The sequence below is a fragment of the Cygnus atratus genome, chromosome 6, assembly GCF_013377495.2.
Source record: "Cygnus atratus isolate AKBS03 ecotype Queensland, Australia chromosome 6, CAtr_DNAZoo_HiC_assembly, whole genome shotgun sequence".
NCBI classification, from domain to species: Eukaryota; Metazoa; Chordata; class Aves; order Anseriformes; family Anatidae; genus Cygnus; species Cygnus atratus.
This window is the reverse complement of record NC_066367.1, coordinates 11,691,544-11,711,343: the sequence shown is the minus strand read 5'-3', so window position 1 is coordinate 11,711,343 and position 19,800 is coordinate 11,691,544. Positions and strand designations below refer to the sequence as shown.

General features: G+C 61.5%; 1 protein-coding gene and 28 non-coding genes across 29 annotated transcripts; 13 read left to right on the top strand and 16 right to left on the bottom strand.

The window, feature by feature from the left end:
- Nucleotides 1-31: 31 nt before the first annotated feature.
- Nucleotides 32-328, top strand: LOC118260271 (beta-keratin-related protein-like). The gene has a single exon (XM_035570413.1). It carries the CDS (start codon nucleotides 32-34, stop codon nucleotides 326-328), a length of 297 nt encoding a protein of 98 aa, XP_035426306.1.
- A 4,380-nt stretch (nucleotides 329-4,708) lies between these two features.
- On the top strand, nucleotides 4,709-4,780 carry TRNAP-UGG (transfer RNA proline (anticodon UGG)). Its single transcript has one exon. It is a non-coding gene; the product is annotated as a tRNA-Pro (tRNA).
- A 328-nt stretch (nucleotides 4,781-5,108) lies between these two features.
- On the top strand, nucleotides 5,109-5,180 carry TRNAA-UGC (transfer RNA alanine (anticodon UGC)). Its single transcript has one exon. It is a non-coding gene; the product is annotated as a tRNA-Ala (tRNA).
- Nucleotides 5,181-5,402: 222 nt separating this feature from the next.
- TRNAP-CGG (transfer RNA proline (anticodon CGG)) lies at nucleotides 5,403-5,474 on the top strand. The gene has a single exon. It is a non-coding gene; the product is annotated as a tRNA-Pro (tRNA).
- A 268-nt stretch (nucleotides 5,475-5,742) lies between these two features.
- On the top strand, nucleotides 5,743-5,814 carry TRNAA-CGC (transfer RNA alanine (anticodon CGC)). The gene has a single exon. It is a non-coding gene; the product is annotated as a tRNA-Ala (tRNA).
- A 432-nt stretch (nucleotides 5,815-6,246) lies between these two features.
- Nucleotides 6,247-6,318, bottom strand: TRNAP-AGG (transfer RNA proline (anticodon AGG)). Its single transcript has one exon. It is a non-coding gene; the product is annotated as a tRNA-Pro (tRNA).
- A 276-nt stretch (nucleotides 6,319-6,594) lies between these two features.
- Nucleotides 6,595-6,676, top strand: TRNAS-CGA (transfer RNA serine (anticodon CGA)). The gene has a single exon. It is a non-coding gene; the product is annotated as a tRNA-Ser (tRNA).
- A 404-nt stretch (nucleotides 6,677-7,080) lies between these two features.
- TRNAA-UGC (transfer RNA alanine (anticodon UGC)) lies at nucleotides 7,081-7,152 on the bottom strand. Its single transcript has one exon. It is a non-coding gene; the product is annotated as a tRNA-Ala (tRNA).
- Nucleotides 7,153-8,680: 1,528 nt separating this feature from the next.
- On the top strand, nucleotides 8,681-8,752 carry TRNAA-CGC (transfer RNA alanine (anticodon CGC)). The gene has a single exon. It is a non-coding gene; the product is annotated as a tRNA-Ala (tRNA).
- Nucleotides 8,753-9,424: 672 nt separating this feature from the next.
- TRNAA-UGC (transfer RNA alanine (anticodon UGC)) lies at nucleotides 9,425-9,496 on the top strand. Its single transcript has one exon. It is a non-coding gene; the product is annotated as a tRNA-Ala (tRNA).
- Nucleotides 9,497-9,900: 404 nt separating this feature from the next.
- Nucleotides 9,901-9,982, bottom strand: TRNAS-CGA (transfer RNA serine (anticodon CGA)). Its single transcript has one exon. It is a non-coding gene; the product is annotated as a tRNA-Ser (tRNA).
- Nucleotides 9,983-10,258: 276 nt separating this feature from the next.
- TRNAP-AGG (transfer RNA proline (anticodon AGG)) lies at nucleotides 10,259-10,330 on the top strand. The gene has a single exon. It is a non-coding gene; the product is annotated as a tRNA-Pro (tRNA).
- Nucleotides 10,331-10,762: 432 nt separating this feature from the next.
- On the bottom strand, nucleotides 10,763-10,834 carry TRNAA-CGC (transfer RNA alanine (anticodon CGC)). Its single transcript has one exon. It is a non-coding gene; the product is annotated as a tRNA-Ala (tRNA).
- A 268-nt stretch (nucleotides 10,835-11,102) lies between these two features.
- Nucleotides 11,103-11,174, bottom strand: TRNAP-CGG (transfer RNA proline (anticodon CGG)). The gene has a single exon. It is a non-coding gene; the product is annotated as a tRNA-Pro (tRNA).
- Nucleotides 11,175-11,391: 217 nt separating this feature from the next.
- TRNAA-UGC (transfer RNA alanine (anticodon UGC)) lies at nucleotides 11,392-11,463 on the bottom strand. The gene has a single exon. It is a non-coding gene; the product is annotated as a tRNA-Ala (tRNA).
- A 327-nt stretch (nucleotides 11,464-11,790) lies between these two features.
- TRNAP-UGG (transfer RNA proline (anticodon UGG)) lies at nucleotides 11,791-11,862 on the bottom strand. The gene has a single exon. It is a non-coding gene; the product is annotated as a tRNA-Pro (tRNA).
- A 1,382-nt stretch (nucleotides 11,863-13,244) lies between these two features.
- On the top strand, nucleotides 13,245-13,316 carry TRNAA-UGC (transfer RNA alanine (anticodon UGC)). Its single transcript has one exon. It is a non-coding gene; the product is annotated as a tRNA-Ala (tRNA).
- A 404-nt stretch (nucleotides 13,317-13,720) lies between these two features.
- Nucleotides 13,721-13,802, bottom strand: TRNAS-CGA (transfer RNA serine (anticodon CGA)). Its single transcript has one exon. It is a non-coding gene; the product is annotated as a tRNA-Ser (tRNA).
- Nucleotides 13,803-14,078: 276 nt separating this feature from the next.
- On the top strand, nucleotides 14,079-14,150 carry TRNAP-AGG (transfer RNA proline (anticodon AGG)). The gene has a single exon. It is a non-coding gene; the product is annotated as a tRNA-Pro (tRNA).
- Nucleotides 14,151-14,582: 432 nt separating this feature from the next.
- TRNAA-CGC (transfer RNA alanine (anticodon CGC)) lies at nucleotides 14,583-14,654 on the bottom strand. Its single transcript has one exon. It is a non-coding gene; the product is annotated as a tRNA-Ala (tRNA).
- A 567-nt stretch (nucleotides 14,655-15,221) lies between these two features.
- Nucleotides 15,222-15,293, bottom strand: TRNAA-UGC (transfer RNA alanine (anticodon UGC)). Its single transcript has one exon. It is a non-coding gene; the product is annotated as a tRNA-Ala (tRNA).
- Nucleotides 15,294-15,620: 327 nt separating this feature from the next.
- TRNAP-UGG (transfer RNA proline (anticodon UGG)) lies at nucleotides 15,621-15,692 on the bottom strand. The gene has a single exon. It is a non-coding gene; the product is annotated as a tRNA-Pro (tRNA).
- A 1,382-nt stretch (nucleotides 15,693-17,074) lies between these two features.
- On the top strand, nucleotides 17,075-17,146 carry TRNAA-UGC (transfer RNA alanine (anticodon UGC)). Its single transcript has one exon. It is a non-coding gene; the product is annotated as a tRNA-Ala (tRNA).
- Nucleotides 17,147-17,550: 404 nt separating this feature from the next.
- Nucleotides 17,551-17,632, bottom strand: TRNAS-CGA (transfer RNA serine (anticodon CGA)). The gene has a single exon. It is a non-coding gene; the product is annotated as a tRNA-Ser (tRNA).
- Nucleotides 17,633-17,908: 276 nt separating this feature from the next.
- TRNAP-AGG (transfer RNA proline (anticodon AGG)) lies at nucleotides 17,909-17,980 on the top strand. Its single transcript has one exon. It is a non-coding gene; the product is annotated as a tRNA-Pro (tRNA).
- Nucleotides 17,981-18,412: 432 nt separating this feature from the next.
- Nucleotides 18,413-18,484, bottom strand: TRNAA-CGC (transfer RNA alanine (anticodon CGC)). The gene has a single exon. It is a non-coding gene; the product is annotated as a tRNA-Ala (tRNA).
- Nucleotides 18,485-18,752: 268 nt separating this feature from the next.
- On the bottom strand, nucleotides 18,753-18,824 carry TRNAP-CGG (transfer RNA proline (anticodon CGG)). The gene has a single exon. It is a non-coding gene; the product is annotated as a tRNA-Pro (tRNA).
- Nucleotides 18,825-19,041: 217 nt separating this feature from the next.
- Nucleotides 19,042-19,113, bottom strand: TRNAA-UGC (transfer RNA alanine (anticodon UGC)). The gene has a single exon. It is a non-coding gene; the product is annotated as a tRNA-Ala (tRNA).
- A 334-nt stretch (nucleotides 19,114-19,447) lies between these two features.
- On the bottom strand, nucleotides 19,448-19,519 carry TRNAP-UGG (transfer RNA proline (anticodon UGG)). The gene has a single exon. It is a non-coding gene; the product is annotated as a tRNA-Pro (tRNA).
- Between the last annotated feature and the right edge of the window lie 281 nt (nucleotides 19,520-19,800).

The window sequence follows — 19,800 nt, the reverse complement described above, 5'->3', positions numbered from 1 at the left end:
CTGTCTTCCAGGTGTCCGTCCTCACCCGGCGATGTCCTGCTACGACCTGTGCCTGCCCTCCTCCTGCGGTCCCAGGCCACTGGCCACCAGTTGCAACGAGCCCTGCTACCGGCGCTGCGGGGACTCCACCACCGTCATCCAGCCTCCCACCGTGGTAGTGACCCTGCCCGGGCCCATCCTCAGCTCCTACCCGCAGAACACGGTGGTGGGATCCACGGCGTCGGCAGCGGTTGGGAGCTACCTCCGGTGCTGCGGGGTGCCAGTGGCCTCCAGCGGCGCCCGGGGGCTGGGGAAGGCGGGACTGCTGTGCCTCGGTGGTGGGCTGTAGGGTGTCCTTGCCTGTCACCTTGTCCCACCGATGCCAGCAGGGCATAGGGAAGGAAAAGCGAAGCACAGGAACAAGGCTGGGGAAGAGGACTAAGGAAATGCCCGTGTATTTCCAAGCTGTGGAGGGCATCCGCAGCTCCCGCAGCAGGAAGGGAGCCGCGAGCACGTGTCACTCAAGATCGTGCCTCTGTACACCTTTCTCTTGCTATGCCTTACTGTATGTTTCCATGTAGGTGTCACAACCTGTGGTGCTACACAGCATTTGCTATTAGCTGGGGGAAAACGCTTTTAGCTGGCTGCAGACAGAAGGTGATTGCCACGGGCTGCAGGGGCAGCAGGGGCAACACCTTGTTGGTTTGTCCTTAAGTGGGTTTGTCCATTCCTTTAGTGAGCACTGGAAATGCGCTTCTTGTACTCTCAACTTGTTTATTCTATTTCTTTTTCTCATTAAAGACATGCTACATCACAGCCTGAGTCTTCTGGTGTTCCTTTTGCCTCTGGTCTGAAGTGGTGACCTGCTCTGGAGGCAACTTGTTGCTGTGTGGAGGTTCTTTTTTTTTTGTGTGTCTGAAATGGGAATTTCTGCCGTTCAGCACCACACTGCTCATGTAGGCATGTGGCTTGCTGTGTCCAGCCCAAAGGCAGACTTCTCAGCCTGAAGACTTTTATTGCTGCCCCAAAGCAAGTGTCTGCTTAGGGAGACATGCAACGGTCTCGTTGCCTGTTACCTCAAGGAGGTGGCAACACGGAGATTGGATGTTTCAAAATGGCATTTTCCCTGTTTTTGCAGCAGGGTTTTTTTTATTATTTTTTGGTTTACGGAGGATGGATGGGGCCTTATATAAATGAGTATGCAATGACTTAAACCTAGACAGCACAGGTGCTAGCGAGCTATTATATATGTCTGAATGTGGCTGATGCGTTTGCAGAATGTAGTAGCAGAAAACATTTTGTTCTGGGCTGCTACATGTATACATAGACATGCACTTGTACAGGTGTTGACTGCAGCATTTGCCTCTGGAGAGCCACAGGAAATATCCTGGGGTTCTGGTGCTAGCTCCACATGATGGCTTAGAGAATGCCATACCAACCCCGGATGGGGCAGGAACTTTGCCCAGCAGCCCAAATCCATGTTAGCATCTCTCCATAAGAGGAAGAAGGGTGTCTGTGATGCAAACTGTGTGCAGATGGAGGCACCTCTAGAAAAATATGCCAGGCACTGAGTAAGCCTCTTTTCAATGTGTCATATAACATCAGGCAGAACATTTTTAGCTAATGAAAGGAGGAATAAGAGTGCGACTAAGTCCTCCAAGGGCATTGTCTAAATCTTCTTTCATTCCTTAAACATTTTGTTAGTGTGAAAATTTGCATAGAGTTTATGAGCGTTTTGGCAATGAGGGATTATGCTGAGCTTGGAAGCATGTTGGTCCTCAAAACTCTTTTACCAAGCTCAACTGGTTTTATTGCTCAGATCTTCACAGAAGTGCTCTTAATTTGGAAATAATTTGCATGGCACTTGCTCAGCAGTCAGAGCACCAGAAGAAGAGGGGTGTGGGTTCACATCCCTGCTCCAAGGACTGTTCAGATACTTTTATCCCAACTGCAGAAATTGTTCCATTGTCAGGGGATGTAAAATTCTCCTGATTGCTGCAACAATGAAAAGCATTGGATTTCTAGAAAAAACCTCATTAGAAAGTTGTAGGCATCTGGGGCTTGTGCAACTTTCTTCTACCAGTCTGATGCATAGAACAGTCCAGAAGGCAGCAGGGGAAAAGAATAATGACATTTTGATACAGCTTTTCACAATGACTCCTCTGGTGAGATCATACAGATTTTTTTATTTTGTTCTGAAGAGGCAGTGACTCGAAGGAGACTGAAATCCACACAGGTCCTTAATTTGACTTGAAAACTACGATGCCCTTAGTGCAGACAGATCCAGGGAAGGGAGGACCTGAGGCACTGCAGGGATCCCCATCCCAAGGGACATGGCACCCTGTCTCTCTGGGTGCTGTGACTCCTGACTTGAACTGTCCTGAATTCACTCTGCCATGTATCACTCCACAGCCAGTGCTTGCCCCAGGCAGGACCCCGCAGACCTGCTAATCAGGCCCTAAAATAAAGGTTCCTGCAAAGGCGGCACAGCCAAAGGCCCTGGTGAGAAACTGGGAACTACATGCCAAGACTGGGATGAAAAATAAAGCTTAGCGGGTGGAAGGACGCACAGCGAGGGAAATAGCTGGCTTCTGGGTTTTAGTCCCAGCATTGCTCACTCATGGTTTTCAATAGTAGCAACAGCAGCGATTCTAAGAGAAGCCTGGAGCAGAGCCCAGACCCAAACCTGTTGAGTTTCATGACTTCTGCTCTCCCACCATCTTCCCTCACCTGCTCGTGTCCTAGCTAGAAACCTGCTCACTGCCATCACACAGGATCATCCTCATGCAACAGTCATTGCTTCCTGGAGACTCCCATTTTCCTTCATTTTCTTCCTTCTGTCCCTTGCTTTGGCAAACCCAGAGTGCATCAGTAAAAATTACAGTGTATGAATCACCTCGTCAGTGAGCAGCCAAAGCACCCTGGCCTGGGATAGTGATGGTGGCAACTCCTTTTTATGAGAGCACATCCATGGGAGTACTGATCTCCTCTTTGGAGGTGGTTAAATTCACAGGGACACCCCAGCCTACACCACTGCACTTGGCAAATGGGCTCCCTCATATTTTTTTTTCTGCGTTTCTCTGCTTGGGGAAGCTGACAGAAGCAGCCGGCAAGCATCTCCTACACAAGGAAAGCCTGCAGCTCTTTGCAAGTGCAGTGGTGGGTGCCTGTAACCTGGGGAAGAAGAGAGAGAGGATGGATGAAGTCATATCTTGGGCTGCAACAAGTGGAGAAACATAGACAGTTGTCATGGAAAAGGGGAGACTGGTGCAAATGGTGAGTGAATGGGACTGTCAGGAGTGGAAGTCCCAGGTGGCTTGGGGCCAGTGATAGGGTGCAAGGTGGTCTCAACAGGCAGCTTCCCCCATCCTCCTCGCTGGGGCAAGGACTTCTGAACAGAGTGCTTGGGGACACACGCCTGGAGTCAGCTGGGTAGAGACAGGGACCCTGGAGCTGGGAGCATGCAGGTGTGGCAGCTGATGGTGTGATTTATTTGTCAATAAAATCTCCTTCCTCACCCGCCAGGTCTCACACTGCGCCTCGCATTGTGATTTCCCACCATGGCAGAGCGGGTGCCTACTGTTAGGGTTTAGGAAGGACACAGAGAGAGGTCGCATGGTAGGGGTAAGAGGCAGGAGAGGGCACTGCTGAGGTCACACCCTGCCCCAGGCACTGACCGCTGCACCCACAGACCAACCGCGGGGCAGGGGCCCTGCGCTGGCCTGGGGAGCCAGACGGGCGATGACTCCAGCCCCGGGGGACTCCTCAGTGAGGGCTGTGGTTCTTCCTCAGGGCTGAAAATCCCATAGAGCAAGGTAATCACAGGCCACCACACGCCTGAGTCACAGGGGAAGAAGCACACAAATCAAAAGGCACTGGCATCCCGGTCTGGTCCTTCTGGTGCCACCCGTGGGAACGGAGCTCTCATGGCTTGCACCCTGGTGAGCCAGCAGCTCTGCTCCCCCTGCCAGCACCGTGTTGCATCCCAAGCCCAAAACAGCACCAGACACCGCACCCAGCTGCCCCACAGACCCTCCTCTTGAGTTTATCCCCCCAGGAGTGGGGAGACAGGGATACAATGTGTTGTGCAGTGAAAGCACAGCCCAGCTCCAAAGTGTTTAGAGCATCCTGGAGTGAAATAGCTAGGGATGACTGTTTCAAACTCAGTAATTATTAAGTTAAATATTCCAAGACTGTTAATTCATGTTTACTGAGAATTAGGTGTCTGTGCAGTTCCCAGAGAAGAGGACATTGATCTGTTTATTGAGGGTAAGGTTGCTCTTGCTTGCACTCCTTCTGTGGTGTTGATGGAGCCAGGCTGCCGTGGGGATGTTTCATAGACCTGGAAATCATGGGTGAGAAGAACACCCTGCCTGCTCCTGCCCACAGCCCTATAATCTATTGGACATCTGGGGCTGTTCCTTCCTCTTGACCTAACTTCAGCTCGCAGGGGTTAAAATGAACCCCAGGAGTGGACTATCACACATATCATTATTTTGCCCCAGAGGCACTGCAGAATTGGGTAGTGGGCAACGGACATGGTCCTGGGCAACCTCATGTGGGAGTCCTTGCCTGAGCAGGAGGGTTTGTCCAGCTGATGTGCAGAGGTCCCACGCACTATAGAGAATTTGGTACTTCTGCAAGGGCAAAAGACAGCACAAGGTGCTACCAGCAGTGCCGAGGAGGTGAGGGGCAGTGAGAGTGGGGGTGCAAAGAGGTGCTGCACCCTGGCTCGTTGGTCTAGGGGTATGATTCTCGCTTTGGGTGCGAGAGGTCCCGGGTTCAACTCCCGGACGAGCCCCATCTTTTCGGGCTCCCTGTCCCGGAGAGTGTGTGGGGGAGCTCAGATTGCGTTGGGGAGCAGGGCCAGGACAGTGGCCGTTGTGAGGGGGAGAGCGTTTGATTTTGGGGTGGGTGCGTGTCCACGTGGAGGAGGGCTGTGGAGAACACGGTGAGCAGGAAGGGGGGAGTGTGTGGTGCGCAAGGTGTGATTTGTGAGGAAGGTGTGTTGTGGAAGAGCAGGGGGAGGTGTGTTGAGCTGTTGGTGAACTGTGTGGGCTGAGGAGAAGGAGGCTGGAGGAAGGTTTTGTTAAAAGCAGAGCCCCCCGGCAAGACCCCCCCATGGCAGTGGGGATGTAGCTCAGCGGTAGAGCGCTTGCTTTGCATGCAGGAGGCCCTGGGTTCAAGCCCCAGCATCTCCATGCTTTTCCTCCCCAGGGCAGGGCAGGGCAGGGCAGCCGTTGGGGGGTGCAGGGCTGGCACAGGAGGTCCCCCCGAGGGCCTGGGGAGCTGCGGGAAGGAAGTTCCTGGCCCAGCCTGTGCGTGGCAGCAGCAGTGGGGCAAATGCGAGAGCTTGAGGTGCCCCAGCAGCCTCGGGAGCTGTGGGGCACGAGGGCAGAGGGTGCAGAGGGCTCCAACACCATGGCTCGTTGGTCTAGGGGTATGATTCTCGCTTCGGGTGCGAGAGGTCCCGGGTTCAACTCCCGGACGAGCCCCCCTTTTGGGCAGCGCAGCCCACGTGCTCCCTGCAGGGGGCAGATGCAGGGGGGCTGGCTCTGGGCCCTTGTCCCCCCGGGCACCGCTGCAGGAGCAGGGGCGGCCCTGGCAGCCCCCAGCAGCCTGCAAGCGGCACCCCACGCTGGGGCCAGAGGCTTTGTCGGGCAGCACAGCCAGCTTTGGGCAGGCTCAGACGCTGCCACCGGAGCAGGCAGCGCCCGTGTGCTGCTGCTGCCAGGGCCACGGCCCCCTCAGGGCTGCTGGCCAGGGGATGTAGCTCAGTGGGAGAGCGCTTGCTTCGCATGTAAGAGGCCCTGGGTTCAAGCCCCAGCATCTCCAGCCTTTTCCTCCCTCCCAGCCCGCACATGGCAAAATGCCTGGAGAGTGGAGGCCCACAAGGAACTCCTCTTCCTTCTGCCCTCTGCAGGGCATCCCCAGAGCCCCTCTCCCCCTGCTTGCGGTTTCTGCTCCTTGCTCCCCAATGGCTGCGGCGCTCGCCTTGCCCAGCTCCTGGCTCTGCCGCAGGTAGAGCTGCCCCACGGGGACGTGGTGTCCGCAGGGCCCCGCTCTGCTGTCCCTGTCCCAGCGGAGCCCTGGCTGCGCCCTGTCCCTTTTGTCCCCGTGGCACAGGGCAGCACGGGTCTGCGGTGCGGGGTGTGGAGGGAAGCAGCAGGGGGCTGTGCGCGAGGTGTCGGGGCTGTGGGGCAGCAGGGCCCCATCTGTGCTGTGTCCCACCAGGATCTGTTTGCAGGCCAGCAGTGCCCAAAAGGGGGGCTCGTCCGGGAGTTGAACCCGGGACCTCTCGCACCCTAAGCGAGAATCATACCCCTAGACCAACGAGCCGGGGTGTGCAGCTGCCCACACCCCCCCACCCTGTGCCGACCCTTGCAGTGCTGGGGCAGCGCCGCCACTGGCCCCTGCTGGCCTCAGGCCCTGCCACCACCATCCCGGTGCAGAGCGGGCCCAGGGCTGGCGCTGCCGGTGCCCCAGCCTCTGCACGGACCTTGACCCACGACGAATGGGGGCCGTGGGGGCACCAGGGGCTGCCTGGGGATGCCCCTCAGGGACCAAGGTGGCACGGGCACGGGGCACACGTAGCCCCAGCTGGCCCAGCCGGGGGCTGTGATGGCCGAGGGGTGAAGGCGTTGGACTCGAAATCCAATAGGGTTTCCCTGCGCAGGTTCGAATCCTGCTCACAGCGACAGCTTTTAGCCCTGCTCTGGGGCTGCAGGGGGCATGCTGAGGCCACACAGGGCTCTTGGCTTCCCAGGGCAGCCCCCTCCCTGTGCTGGGCCTGGCAGGCTGTGTGCTCTTTGGGGCCGAGGGGTGCCAGGGGTTATGCTGGGGGCCAGCTGCACGCCTCGGCTCGTTGGTCCAGGGGGTATAGTTCTTCTTAGGGTGCGACAGCTTCTGGGTTCAACTGCCAGATGAGTCCCTCTTTTGGGCACCGCTGGCCTGCAAACAGCCCTTGTCCACGGCACGGATGGGGCCCTGCTGTCCCACAGCCCCTGACACCTGCCCTCCACACCTCGCTGCCTCCTGCCAGCAGCCACCTTCCCACTTCAGCGCTCTATTCTGGGCTGTGGCTTGGCCATAAAAAAAGCATGGAGATGCTGGGGCTTGAACCCAGGGCCTCCTGCATGCAAAGCAAGCGCTCTCCCGCTGAGCTACATCCCCCACATGGAGGGGCTTTGCCTGGGGGGTCCCTGCTGGCACCCGCAGACCAGCTGCCCCCATGGATGCTGCACATGGGGCACTTTGTGGCTGTGCCCACTTCTGTGCATTGGCCACACAGCCCAGGCACACCAAAGGGCCCCCGTGCGCCAGGCTCTGATGGGGACAAAAGGGACCACCACACACCCCACTATGTCTGCAGCACAGCCTGGCGACGCAAGGCAGGCAACAACCTGACTCATTTGTCTAGGGGCACGAGTCTGCCTCCACATGTGCCAGCTTCCACTTCCCCTACCTGACAAATGCCCACATTTGGCACAACCACCCACTCCCAGACTCTGCCTGGGACGGGGGCACAGCCATGCAGCGGGAAGGACACGGTGCTGGGCACCACGTGCTGGGGGCCGCAGCCTGCCTGGGCCCAGCACCATGGCCACGGGGAGCCCCCGAGCACAGCCTGGTGCTGCCCGCTGCAGGGCCTGGGGCTGGCCTGGGGCCGCGTGCCAGGGCTGTAGGTGGCCACATCTGGGTGAAAGAGCTGCTGGGGGCAACAGCGGGCCTGCAGATGGGAGCTACCCATGTGTGCCCCAAGCCCCAGGGACTGTGCTGGGGAAGAAACAGCCCTTGGGTAGGGCAGCGGGAGCTTTGGCAGGAGCCAGCAGGGGGGCAAGAAGTGGGCTAGGAGACTTTCCCAAACCACAGGCACCCCACCACCACCGGCATGCAGGGCTTGCAGCTCATCGGGAGAGCACTTGCTGGGGGCCAGCACCATGGCCGGGGGAGCCCCTGAGCGCAGACAGGTGCTGCCCGCTGCGGGGCCTGGAGCTGGCCTGGGGCTGTGCACCAGGGCTTGAGGTGTCCCCGTGGCACAGGGCTGCATGGATCTGCAGTGCGGGGTGGGGAGGGAGGCAGCAGGGGGCTGTGCCCGAGGTGTTGGGGCTGTGGGGCAGCAGGGCTGTGCTGTATTGCACCAGGATCTGTTTGCAGGCCAGCAGTGCCCAAAAGGGGGGCTCGTCCGGGAGTTGAACCCAGGACCTCTCAGCACCCTAAGAAGAACCATACCCCTAGACCAATGAGCCGAGGCGTGCAGCTGGCCCCAGCACGTGGTGCTGGGCCCAGGCAGGCTGCGGCCCCCAGCACGTGGTGCCCAGCACCGTGTCCTTCCTGCTGCGTGGCTGTGCCCCCGTCCCAAGCAGAGTCTGGGAGTGGGTGGTTGTGCCAAATGTGGGCATTTGTCAGGTAGGGGAAGTGGAAGCTGGCACATGTGGAGGCAGACTCGTGCCCCTAGACAAATGAGTCAGGTTGTTGCCTGCCTTGCGTCGCCAGGCCTTGCTGCAGACATAGTGGGGTGTGTGGTGGTCCCTTTTGTCCCCATCAGAGCCTGGCGCACGGGGGCCCTTTGGTGTGCCTGGGCTGTGTGGCCAATGCACAGAAGTGGGCACAGCCACAAAGTGCCCCATGTGCAGCATCCATGGGGGCAGCTGGTCTGCGGGTGCCAGCAGGGACCCCCCAGGCAAAGCCCCTCCATGTGGGGGATGTAGCTCAGCGGGAGAGCGCTTGCTTCGCATGTAAGAGGCCCTGGGTTCAAGCCCCAGCATCTCCAGCCTTTTCCTCCCTCCCAGCCCGCACATGGCAAAATGCCTGGAGAGTGGAGGCCCACAAGGAACTCCTCTTCCTTCTGCCCTCTGCAGGGCATCCCCAGAGCCCCTCTCCCCCTGCTTGCGGTTTCTGCTCCTTGCTCCCCAATGGCTGCGGCGCTCGCCTTGCCCAGCTCCTGGCTCTGCCGCAGGTAGAGCTGCCCCACGGGGACGTGGTGTCCGCGGGGCCCCGCTCTGCTGTCCCTGTCCCAGCGGAGCCCTGGCTGCGCCCTGTCCCTTTTGTCCCCGTGGCACAGGGCAGCACGGGTCTGCGGTGCGGGGTGTGGAGGGAAGCAGCAGGGGGCTGTGCACGAGGTGTCGGGGCTGTGGGGCAGCAGGGCCCCATCTGTGCTGTGTCCCACCAGGATCTGTTTGCAGGCCAGCAGTGCCCAAAAGGGGGGCTCGTCCGGGAGTTGAACCCGGGACCTCTCGCACCCTAAGCAACAGTCATATCCCTGTGTGGCGGTCCCTTTTGTCCCCATCAGAGCCTGGCGCACGGGGGCCCTTTGGTGTGCCTGGGCTGTGTGGCCAATGCACAGAAGTGGGCACAGCCACAAAGTGCCCCATGTGCAGCATCCATGGGGGCAGCTGGTCTGCGGGTGCCAGCAGGGACCCCCCAGGCAAAGCCCCTCCATGTGGGGGATGTAGCTCAGCGGGAGAGCGCTTGCTTTGCATGCAGGAGGCCCTGGGTTCAAGCCCCAGCATCTCCATGCTTTTTTTATGGCCAAGCCACAGCCCAGAATAGAGCGCTGAAGTGGGAAGGTGGCTGCTGGCAGGAGGCAGCGAGGTGTGGAGGGCAGGTGTCAGGGGCTGTGGGACAGCAGGGCCCCATCCGTGCCGTGGACAAGGGCTGTTTGCAGGCCAGCGGTGCCCAAAAGAGGGACTCATCTGGCAGTTGAACCCAGAAGCTGTCGCACCCTAAGAAGAACTATACCCCCTGGACCAACGAGCCGAGGCGTGCAGCTGGCCCCCAGCATAACCCCTGGCACCCCTCGGCCCCAAAGAGCACACAGCCTGCCAGGCCCAGCACAGGGAGGGGGCTGCCCTGGGAAGCCAAGAGCCCTGTGTGGCCTCAGCATGCCCCCTGCAGCCCCAGAGCAGGGCTAAAAGCTGTCGCTGTGAGCAGGATTCGAACCTGCGCAGGGAAACCCTATTGGATTTCGAGTCCAACGCCTTCACCCCTCGGCCATCACAGCCCCCGGCTGGGCCAGCTGGGGCTACGTGTGCCCCGTGCCCGTGCCACCTTGGTCCCTGAGGGGCATCCCCAGGCAGCCCCTGGTGCCCCCACGGCCCCCATTCGTCGTGGGTCAAGGTCCGTGCAGAGGCTGGGGCACCGGCAGCGCCAGCCCTGGGCCCGCTCTGCACCGGGATGGTGGTGGCAGGGCCTGAGGCCAGCAGGGGCCAGTGGCGGCGCTGCCCCAGCACTGCAAGGGTCGGCACAGGGTGGGGGGGTGTGGGCAGCTGCACACCCCGGCTCGTTGGTCTAGGGGTATGATTCTCGCTTAGGGTGCGAGAGGTCCCGGGTTCAACTCCCGGACGAGCCCCCCTTTTGGGCACTGCTGGCCTGCAAACAGATCCTGGTGGGACACAGCACAGATGGGGCCCTGCTGCCCCACAGCCCCGACACCTCGCGCACAGCCCCCTGCTGCTTCCCTCCACACCCCGCACCGCAGACCCGTGCTGCCCTGTGCCACGGGGACAAAAGGGACAGGGCGCAGCCAGGGCTCCGCTGGGACAGGGACAGCAGAGCGGGGCCCCGCGGACACCACATCCCCGTGGGGCAGCTCTACCTGCGGCAGAGCCAGGAGCTGGGCAAGGCGAGCGCCGCAGCCATTGGGGAGCAAGGAGCAGAAACCGCAAGCAGGGGGAGAGGGGCTCTGGGGATGCCCTGCAGAGGGCAGAAGGAAGAGGAGTTCCTTGTGGGCCTCCACTCTCCAGGCATTTTGCCATGTGCGGGCTGGGAGGGAGGAAAAGGCTGGAGATGCTGGGGCTTGAACCCAGGGCCTCTTACATGCGAAGCAAGCGCTCTCCCGCTGAGCTACATCCCCTGGCCAGCAGCCCTGAGGGGGCCGTGGCCCTGGCAGCAGCAGCACACGGGCACTGCCTGCTCCGGTGGCAGCGTCTGAGCCTGCCCAAAGCTGGCTGTGCTGCCCGACAAAGCCTCTGGCCCCAGCATGGGGTGCCGCTTGCAGGCTGCTGGGGGCTGCCAGGGCCGCCCCTGCTCCTGCAGCGGTGCCCGGGGGGACAAGGGCCCAGAGCCAGCCCCCCTGCGTCTGCCCCCTGCAGGGAGCACGTGGGCTGCGCTGCCCAAAAGGGGGGCTCGTCCGGGAGTTGAACCCAGGACCTCTCGCACCCGAAGCGAGAATCATACCCCTAGACCAACGAGCCATGGTGTTGGAGCCCTCTGCACCCTCTGCCCTCGTGCCCCACAGCTCCCGAGGCTGCTGGGGCACCTCAAGCTCTCGCATTTGCCCCACTGCTGCTGCCACGCACAGGCTGGGCCAGGAACTTCCTTCCCGCAGCTCCCCAGGCCCTCGGAGGGACCTCCTGTGCCAGCCCTGCACCCCCCAACGGCTGCCCTGCCCTGCCCTGGGGAGGAAAAGCATGGAGATGCTGGGGCTTGAACCCAGGGCCTCCTGCATGCAAAGCAAGCGCTCTACCGCTGAGCTACATCCCCACTGCCATGGGAGGTCTTGCCGGGGGGCTCTGCTTTTAACAAAACCTTCCTCCAGCCTCCTTCTCCTCAGCCCACACAGTTCACCAACAGCTCAACACACCTCCCCCTGCTCTTCCACAACACACCTTCCTCACAAATCACACCTTGCGCACAACACACTTCCCCGTTCCTGCTCACCGTGCTCTCCACAGCCCTCCTCCACGTGGACACGCACCCACCCCAAAATCAAACGCTCTCCCCCTCACAACGGCCACTGTCCTGGCCCTGCTCCCCAACGCAATCTGAGCTCCCACACACACTCTCTGGGACAGGGAGCCCGAAAAGATGGGGCTTGTCCGGGAGTTGAACCCGGGACCTCTCGCACCCAAAGCAAGAATCATGCCCCTAGACCAACAAGCCGAGGTGCAGCACTCCTTTACACCCTCACTCTCACTGCCCCAAATCTGTGGGCAACCTGTTCCAGAGCTCTGAAGTGAAGAATCTACCCTAACAGTGAAGAATTTCCTCCTAATCTCTAGTCTAAATCTATCCTGTTTTAGTTTTAGACCATTGCCCCTTGTCCTATCATTGTCTACGCAAGAAAAGAGTCCTTCTCCATCCTTTTTATAAGACCCCTTTAAGTATTGAAAGGCTGCAACAAAGTCTCCCTGAGGCTTCTCTTCTTCAGGCTGAACATCCCCAGCTCTCTCAGCCTTTCTTCGTAGGAGAGGTGCACCAGCCTCATCTTTGTAGCCCTCCACTCCACTTGCTCCAACAGGTCCACATCTCTCTTGTGCTGTTAGCCTTGTTGGCAGCAAAAGGCACAATGCTGACTTATGTTCAGTTTGGTGTCCCCCAGGCCTCCAGGTCCATTTCTGCAAGGCTGCCTTTCAGCTGTGTGGCCACCAGCATATCCTAGTGCCTAGGGTTGTTCCTCCCCAGCTGCAGGACTCTGTACTTCTCCGTGTTGAGCTTTATGAGGTTCCTGTCAGCGCGGTTCTCCAGCCGGGGAATGATGGAGGTGGAACCTTGGGCCTCCCGCATGCACAGCAAGTGCTCTCCCGATGAGCTGCAAGCCCTGCATGCCGGTGGTGGTGGGGTGCCTGTGGTTTGGGAAAGTCTCCTAGCCCACTTCTTGCCCCCCTGCTGGCTCCTGCCAAAGCTCCCGCTGCCCTACCCAAGGGCTGTTTCTTCCCCAGCACAGTCCCTGGGGCTTGGGGCACACATGGGTAGCTCCCATCTGCAGGCCCGCTGTTGCCCCCAGCAGCTCTTTCACCCAGATGTGGCCACCTACAGCCCTGGCACGCGGCCCCAGGCCAGCCCCAGGCCCTGCAGCGGGCAGCACCAGGCTGTGCTCGGGGGCTCCCCGTGGCCATGGTGCTGGGCCCAGGCAGGCTGCGGCCCCCAGCACGTGGTGCCCAGCACCGTGTCCTTCCCGCTGCATGGCTGTGCCCCCGTCCCAGGCAGAGTCTGGGAGTGGGTGGTTGTGCCAAATGTGGGCATTTGTCAGGTAGGGGAAGTGGAAGCTGGCACATGTGGAGGCAGACTCGTGCCCCTAGACAAATGAGTCAGGTTGTTGCCTGCCTTGCGTCGCCAGGCTGTGCTGCAGACATAGTGGGGTGTGTGGTGGTCCCTTTTGTCCCCATCAGAGCCTGGCGCACGGGGGCCCTTTGGTGTGCCTGGGCTGTGTGGCCAATGCACAGAAGTGGGCACAGCCACAAAGTGCCCCATGTGCAGCATCCATGGGGGCAGCTGGTCTGCGGGTGCCAGCAGGGACCCCCCAGGCAAAGCCCCTCCATGTGGGGGATGTAGCTCAGCGGGAGAGCGCTTGCTTTGCATGCAGGAGGCCCTGGGTTCAAGCCCCAGCATCTCCATGCTTTTTTTATGGCCAAGCCACAGCCCAGAATAGAGCGCTGAAGTGGGAAGGTGGCTGCTGGCAGGAGGCAGCGAGGTGTGGAGGGCAGGTGTCAGGGGCTGTGGGACAGCAGGGCCCCATCCGTGCCGTGGACAAGGGCTGTTTGCAGGCCAACGGTGCCCAAAAGAGGGACTCATCTGGCAGTTGAACCCAGAAGCTGTCGCACCCTAAGAAGAACTATACCCCCTGGACCAACGAGCCGAGGCGTGCAGCTGGCCCCCAGCATAACCCCTGGCACCCCTCGGCCCCAAAGAGCACACAGCCTGCCAGGCCCAGCACAGGGAGGGGGCTGCCCTGGGAAGCCAAGAGCCCTGTGTGGCCTCAGCATGCCCCCTGCAGCCCCAGAGCAGGGCTAAAAGCTGTCGCTGTGAGCAGGATTCGAACCTGCGCAGGGAAACCCTATTGGATTTCGAGTCCAACGCCTTCACCCCTCGGCCATCACAGCCCCCGGCTGGGCCAGCTGGGGCTACGTGTGCCCCGTGCCCGTGCCACCTTGGTCCCTGAGGGGCATCCCCAGGCAGCCCCTGGTGCCCCCACGGCCCCCATTCGTCGTGGGTCAAGGTCCGTGCAGAGGCTGGGGCACCGGCAGCGCCAGCCCTGGGCCCGCTCTGCACCGGGATGGTGGTGGCAGGGCCTGAGGCCAGCAGGGGCCAGTGGCGGCGCTGCCCCAGCACTGCAAGGGTCGGCACAGGGTGGGGGGGTGTGGGCAGCTGCACACCCCGGCTCGTTGGTCTAGGGGTATGATTCTCGCTTAGGGTGCGAGAGGTCCCGGGTTCAACTCCCGGACGAGCCCCCCTTTTGGGCACTGCTGGCCCGCAAACAGATCCTGGTGGGACACAGCACAGATGGGGCCCTGCTGCCCCACAGCCCCGACACCTCGCGCACAGCCCCCTGCTGCTTCCCTCCACACCCCGCACCGCAGACCCGTGCTGCCCTGTGCCACGGGGACAAAAGGGACAGGGCGCAGCCAGGGCTCCGCTGGGACAGGGACAGCAGAGCGGGGCCCTGCGGACACCACGTCCCCGTGGGGCAGCTCTACCTGCGGCAGAGCCAGGAGCTGGGCAAGGCGAGCGCCGCAGCCATTGGGGAGCAAGGAGCAGAAACCGCAAGCAGGGGGAGAGGGGCTCTGGGGATGCCCTGCAGAGGGCAGAAGGAAGAGGAGTTCCTTGTGGGCCTCCACTCTCCAGGCATTTTGCCATGTGCGGGCTGGGAGGGAGGAAAAGGCTGGAGATGCTGGGGCTTGAACCCAGGGCCTCTTACATGCGAAGCAAGCGCTCTCCCACTGAGCTACATCCCCTGGCCAGCAGCCCTGAGGGGGCCGTGGCCCTGGCAGCAGCAGCACACGGGCACTGCCTGCTCCGGTGGCAGCGTCTGAGCCTGCCCAAAGCTGGCTGTGCTGCCCGACAAAGCCTCTGGCCCCAGCATGGGGTGCCGCTTGCAGGCTGCTGGGGGCTGCCAGGGCCGCCCCTGCTCCTGCAGCGGTGCCCGGGGGGACAAGGGCCCAGAGCCAGCCCCCCTGCGTCTGCCCCCTGCAGGGAGCACGTGGGCTGCGCTGCCCAAAAGGGGGGCTCGTCCGGGAGTTGAACCCAGGACCTCTCACACCTGAAGTGAGAATCATACCCCTAGACCAACGAGCTATGGTGGTGCTGGGGGGCTCTCCTCTCTGCACCCTCTGCCCTCGTGCCCCACAGCTCCCGAGGCTGCTGGGGCACCTCAAGCTCTCGCATTTGCCCCACTGCTGCTGCCACGCACAGGCTGGGCCAGGAACTTCCTTCCCGCAGCTCCCCAGGCCCTCGGAGGGACCTCCTGTGCCAGCCCTGCACCCCCCAACGGCTGCCCTGCCCTGCCCTGGGGAGGAAAAGCATGGAGATGCTGGGGCTTGAACCCAGGGCCTCCTGCATGCAAAGCAAGCGCTCTACCGCTGAGCTACATCCCCACTGCCATGGGAGGTCTTGCCGGGGGGCTCTGCTTTTAACAAAACCTTCCTCCAGCCTCCTTCTCCTCAGCCCACACAGTTCACCAACAGCTCAACACACCTCCCCCTGCTCTTCCACAACACACCTTCCTCACAAATCACACCTTGCGCACAACACACTTCCCCGTTCCTGCTCACCGTGCTCTCCACAGCCCTCCTCCACGTGGACACGCACCCACCCCAAAATCAAACGCTCTCCCCCTCACAACGGCCACTGTCCTGGCCCTGCTCCCCAACGCAATCTGAGCTCCCACACACACTCTCTGGGACAGGGAGCCCGAAAAGATGGGGCTTGTCCGGGAGTTGAACCCGGGACCTCTCGCACCCAAAGCAAGAATCATGCCCCTAGACCAACAAGCCGAGGTGCAGCACTCCTTTACACCCTCACTCTCACTGCCCCAAATCTGTGGGCAACCTGTTCCAGAGCTCTGAAGTGAAGAATCTACCCTAACAGTGAAGAATTTCCTCCTAATCTCTAGTCTAAATCTATCCTGTTTTAGTTTTAGACCATTGCCCCTTGTCCTATCATTGTCTACGCAAGAAAAGAGTCCTTCTCCATCCTTTTTATAAGACCCCTTTAAGTATTGAAAGGCTGCAACAAAGTCTCCCTGAGGCTTCTCTTCTTCAGGCTGAACATCCCCAGCTCTCTCAGCCTTTCTTCGTAGGAGAGGTGCACCAGCCTCATCTTTGTAGCCCTCCACTCCACTTGCTCCAACAGGTCCACATCTCTCTTGTGCTGTTAGCCTTGTTGGCAGCAAAAGGCACAATGCTGACTTATGTTCAGTTTGGTGTCCCCCAGGCCTCCAGGTCCATTTCTGCAAGGCTGCCTTTCAGCTGTGTGGCCACCAGCATATCCTAGTGCCTAGGGTTGTTCCTCCCCAGCTGCAGGACTCTGTACTTCTCCGTGTTGAGCTTTATGAGGTTCCTGTCAGCGCGGTTCTCCAGCCGGGGAATGATGGAGGTGGAACCTTGGGCCTCCCGCATGCACAGCAAGTGCTCTCCCGATGAGCTGCAAGCCCTGCATGCCGGTGGTGGTGGGGTGCCTGTGGTTTGGGAAAGTCTCCTAGCCCACTTCTTGCCCCCCTGCTGGCTCCTGCCAAAGCTCCCGCTGCCCTACCCAAGGGCTGTTTCTTCCCCAGCACAGTCCCTGGGGCTTGGGGCACACATGGGTAGCTCCCATCTGCAGGCCCGCTGTTGCCCCCAGCAGCTCTTTCACCCAGATGTGGCCACCTACAGCCCTGGCACGCGGCCCCAGGCCAGCCCCAGGCCCTGCAGCGGGCAGCACCAGGCTGTGCTCGGGGGCTCCCCGTGGCCATGGTGCTGGGCCCAGGCAGGCTGCGGCCCCCAGCACGTGGTGCCCAGCACCGTGTCCTTCCCGCTGCATGGCTGTGCCCCCGTCCCAGGCAGAGTCTGGGAGTGGGTGGTTGTGCCAAATGTGGGCATTTGTCAGGTAGGGGAAGTGGAAGCTGGCACATGTGGAGGCAGACTCGTGCCCCTAGACAAATGAGTCAGGTTGTTGCCTGCCTTGCGTCGCCAGGCTGTGCTGCAGACATAGTGGGGTGTGTGGTGGTCCCTTTTGTCCCCATCAGAGCCTGGCGCACGGGGGCCCTTTGGTGTGCCTGGGCTGTGTGGCCAATGCACAGAAGTGGGCACAGCCACAAAGTGCCCCATGTGCAGCATCCATGGGGGCAGCTGGTCTGCGGGTGCCAGCAGGGACCCCCCAGGCAAAGCCCCTCCATGTGGGGGATGTAGCTCAGCGGGAGAGCGCTTGCTTTGCATGCAGGAGGCCCTGGGTTCAAGCCCCAGCATCTCCATGCTTTTTTTATGGCCAAGCCACAGCCCAGAATAGAGCGCTGAAGTGGGAAGGTGGCTGCTGGCAGGAGGCAGCGAGGTGTGGAGGGCAGGTGTCAGGGGCTGTGGGACAGCAGGGCCCCATCCGTGCCGTGGACAAGGGCTGTTTGCAGGCCAACGGTGCCCAAAAGAGGGACTCATCTGGCAGTTGAACCCAGAAGCTGTCGCACCCTAAGAAGAACTATACCCCCTGGACCAACGAGCCGAGGCGTGCAGCTGGCCCCCAGCATAACCCCTGGCACCCCTCGGCCCCAAAGAGCACACAGCCTGCCAGGCCCAGCACAGGGAGGGGGCTGCCCTGGGAAGCCAAGAGCCCTGTGTGGCCTCAGCATGCCCCCTGCAGCCCCAGAGCAGGGCTAAAAGCTGTCGCTGTGAGCAGGATTCGAACCTGCGCAGGGAAACCCTATTGGATTTCGAGTCCAACGCCTTCACCCCTCGGCCATCACAGCCCCCGGCTGGGCCAGCTGGGGCTACGTGTGCCCCGTGCCCGTGCCACCTTGGTCCCTGAGGGGCATCCCCAGGCAGCCCCTGGTGCCCCCACGGCCCCCATTCGTCGTGGGTCAAGGTCCGTGCAGAGGCTGGGGCACCGGCAGCGCCAGCCCTGGGCCCGCTCTGCACCGGGATGGTGGTGGCAGGGCCTGAGGCCAGCAGGGGCCAGTGGCGGCGCTGCCCCAGCACTGCAAGGGTCGGCACAGGGTGGGGGGGTGTGGGCAGCTGCACACCCCGGCTCGTTGGTCTAGGGGTATGATTCTCGCTTAGGGTGCGAGAGGTCCCGGGTTCAACTCCCGGACGAGCCCCCCTTTTGGGCACTGCTGGCCCGCAAACAGATCCTGGTGGGACACAGCACAGATGGGGCCCTGCTGCCCCACAGCCCCGACACCTCGCGCACAGCCCCCTGCTGCTTCCCTCCACACCCCGCACCGCAGACCCGTGCTGCCCTGTGCCACGGGGACAAAAGGGACAGGGCGCAGCCAGGGCTCCGCTGGGACAGGGACAGCAGAGCGGGGCCCCACGGACACCACGTCCCCGTGGGGCAGCTCTACCTGCGGCAGAGCCAGGAGCTGGGCAAGGCGAGCGCCGCAGCCATTGGGGAGCAAGGAGCAGAAACCGCAAGCAGGGGGAGAGGGGCTCTGGGGATGCCCTGCAGAGGGCAGAAGGAAGAGGAGTTCCTTGTGGGCCTCCACTCTCCAGGCATTTTGCCATGTGTGGGCTGGGAGGGAGGAAAAGGCTGGAGATGCTGGGGCTTGAACCCAGGGCCTCTTACATGCGAAGCAAGCGCTCTCCCACTGAGCTACATCCCCTGGCCAGCAGCCCTGAGGGGGCCGTGGCCCTGGCAGCAGCAGCACACGGGCGCTGCCCGCTCCGGTGGCAGCGTCTGAGCCTGCCCAAAGCTGGCTGTGCTGCCCGACAAAGCCTCTGGCCCCAGCATGGGGTGCCGCTTGCAGGCTGCTGGGGGCTGCCAGGGCCGCCCCTGCTCCTGCAGCGGTGCCCGGGGGGACAAGGGCCCAGAGCCAGCCCCCCTGCGTCTGCCCCCTGCAGGGAGCACGTTGGATGCGCTGCCCAAAAGGGGGGCTCGTCCGGGAGTTGAACCCGGGACCTCTCGCACCCGAAGCGAGAATCATACCCCTAGACCAACGAGCCATGGTGTTGGAGCCCTCTGCACCCTCTGCCCTCGTGCCCCACAGCTCCCGAGGCTGCTGGGGCACCTCACTTTGCTCACTTTGCCCCACTGCTGCTGCCACGCACAGGCTGGGCCAGGAACTTCCTTCCCGCAGCTTCCCAGGGCCTCGGAGGGACCTCCTGTGCCAGCCCTGCACCCCCCAACGGCTGCCCTGCCCTGCCCTGGGGAGGAAAAGCATGGAGATGCTGGGGCTTGAACCCAGGGCCTCCTGCATGCAAAGCAAGCGCTCTACCGCTGAGCTACATCCCCACTGCCATGGGGGGGGGGGGCCTTGCCAGGGGGGCTCTGCTTTTAACAAAACCTTCCTCCAGCCGCCTCCTCCTCAGCCCACACAGTTCACCAACAGCTCAACACACCTCCCCCTGCTCTTCCACAACACACCTTCCTCACAAATCACACCTTGCGCACAACACACTTCCCCGTTCCTGCTCACCGTGCTCTCCACAGCCCTCCTCCACGTGGACACACACCCACCCCAAAATCAAACGCTCTCCCCCTCACAACGGCCACTGTCCTGGCCCTGCTCCCCAACGCAATCTGAGCTCCCACACACACTCTCCAGGACAGGGAGCCCAAAAAGATGGGGCTCGTCCGGGAGTTGAACCCGGGACCTCTCGCACCCAAAGCGAGAATCATACCCCTAGACCAACGAGCCGGGGTGCAGCACCTCTTTGCACCCCCACTCTCGCTGCCCCACACCTCCTCCGCACTGCTGGGAGCACCTTGTGCTGCCTTTTGCCCCTGCCACAGACCACACACAGCAGGGACACCTGCATTTGGTTGCCCAGGCCCATGTCCCAACTCCTTTTGAGGATTTCCAAAGAGGGAGATTCCACAACCCCTGAAGGCATCTGCCCCAGTGCTCCATCAGCCGCACAGCAATGATGTTCTTTCTAATACACAGTGGGCTGAGGGTGGCTGCAGCACAGATCAGGG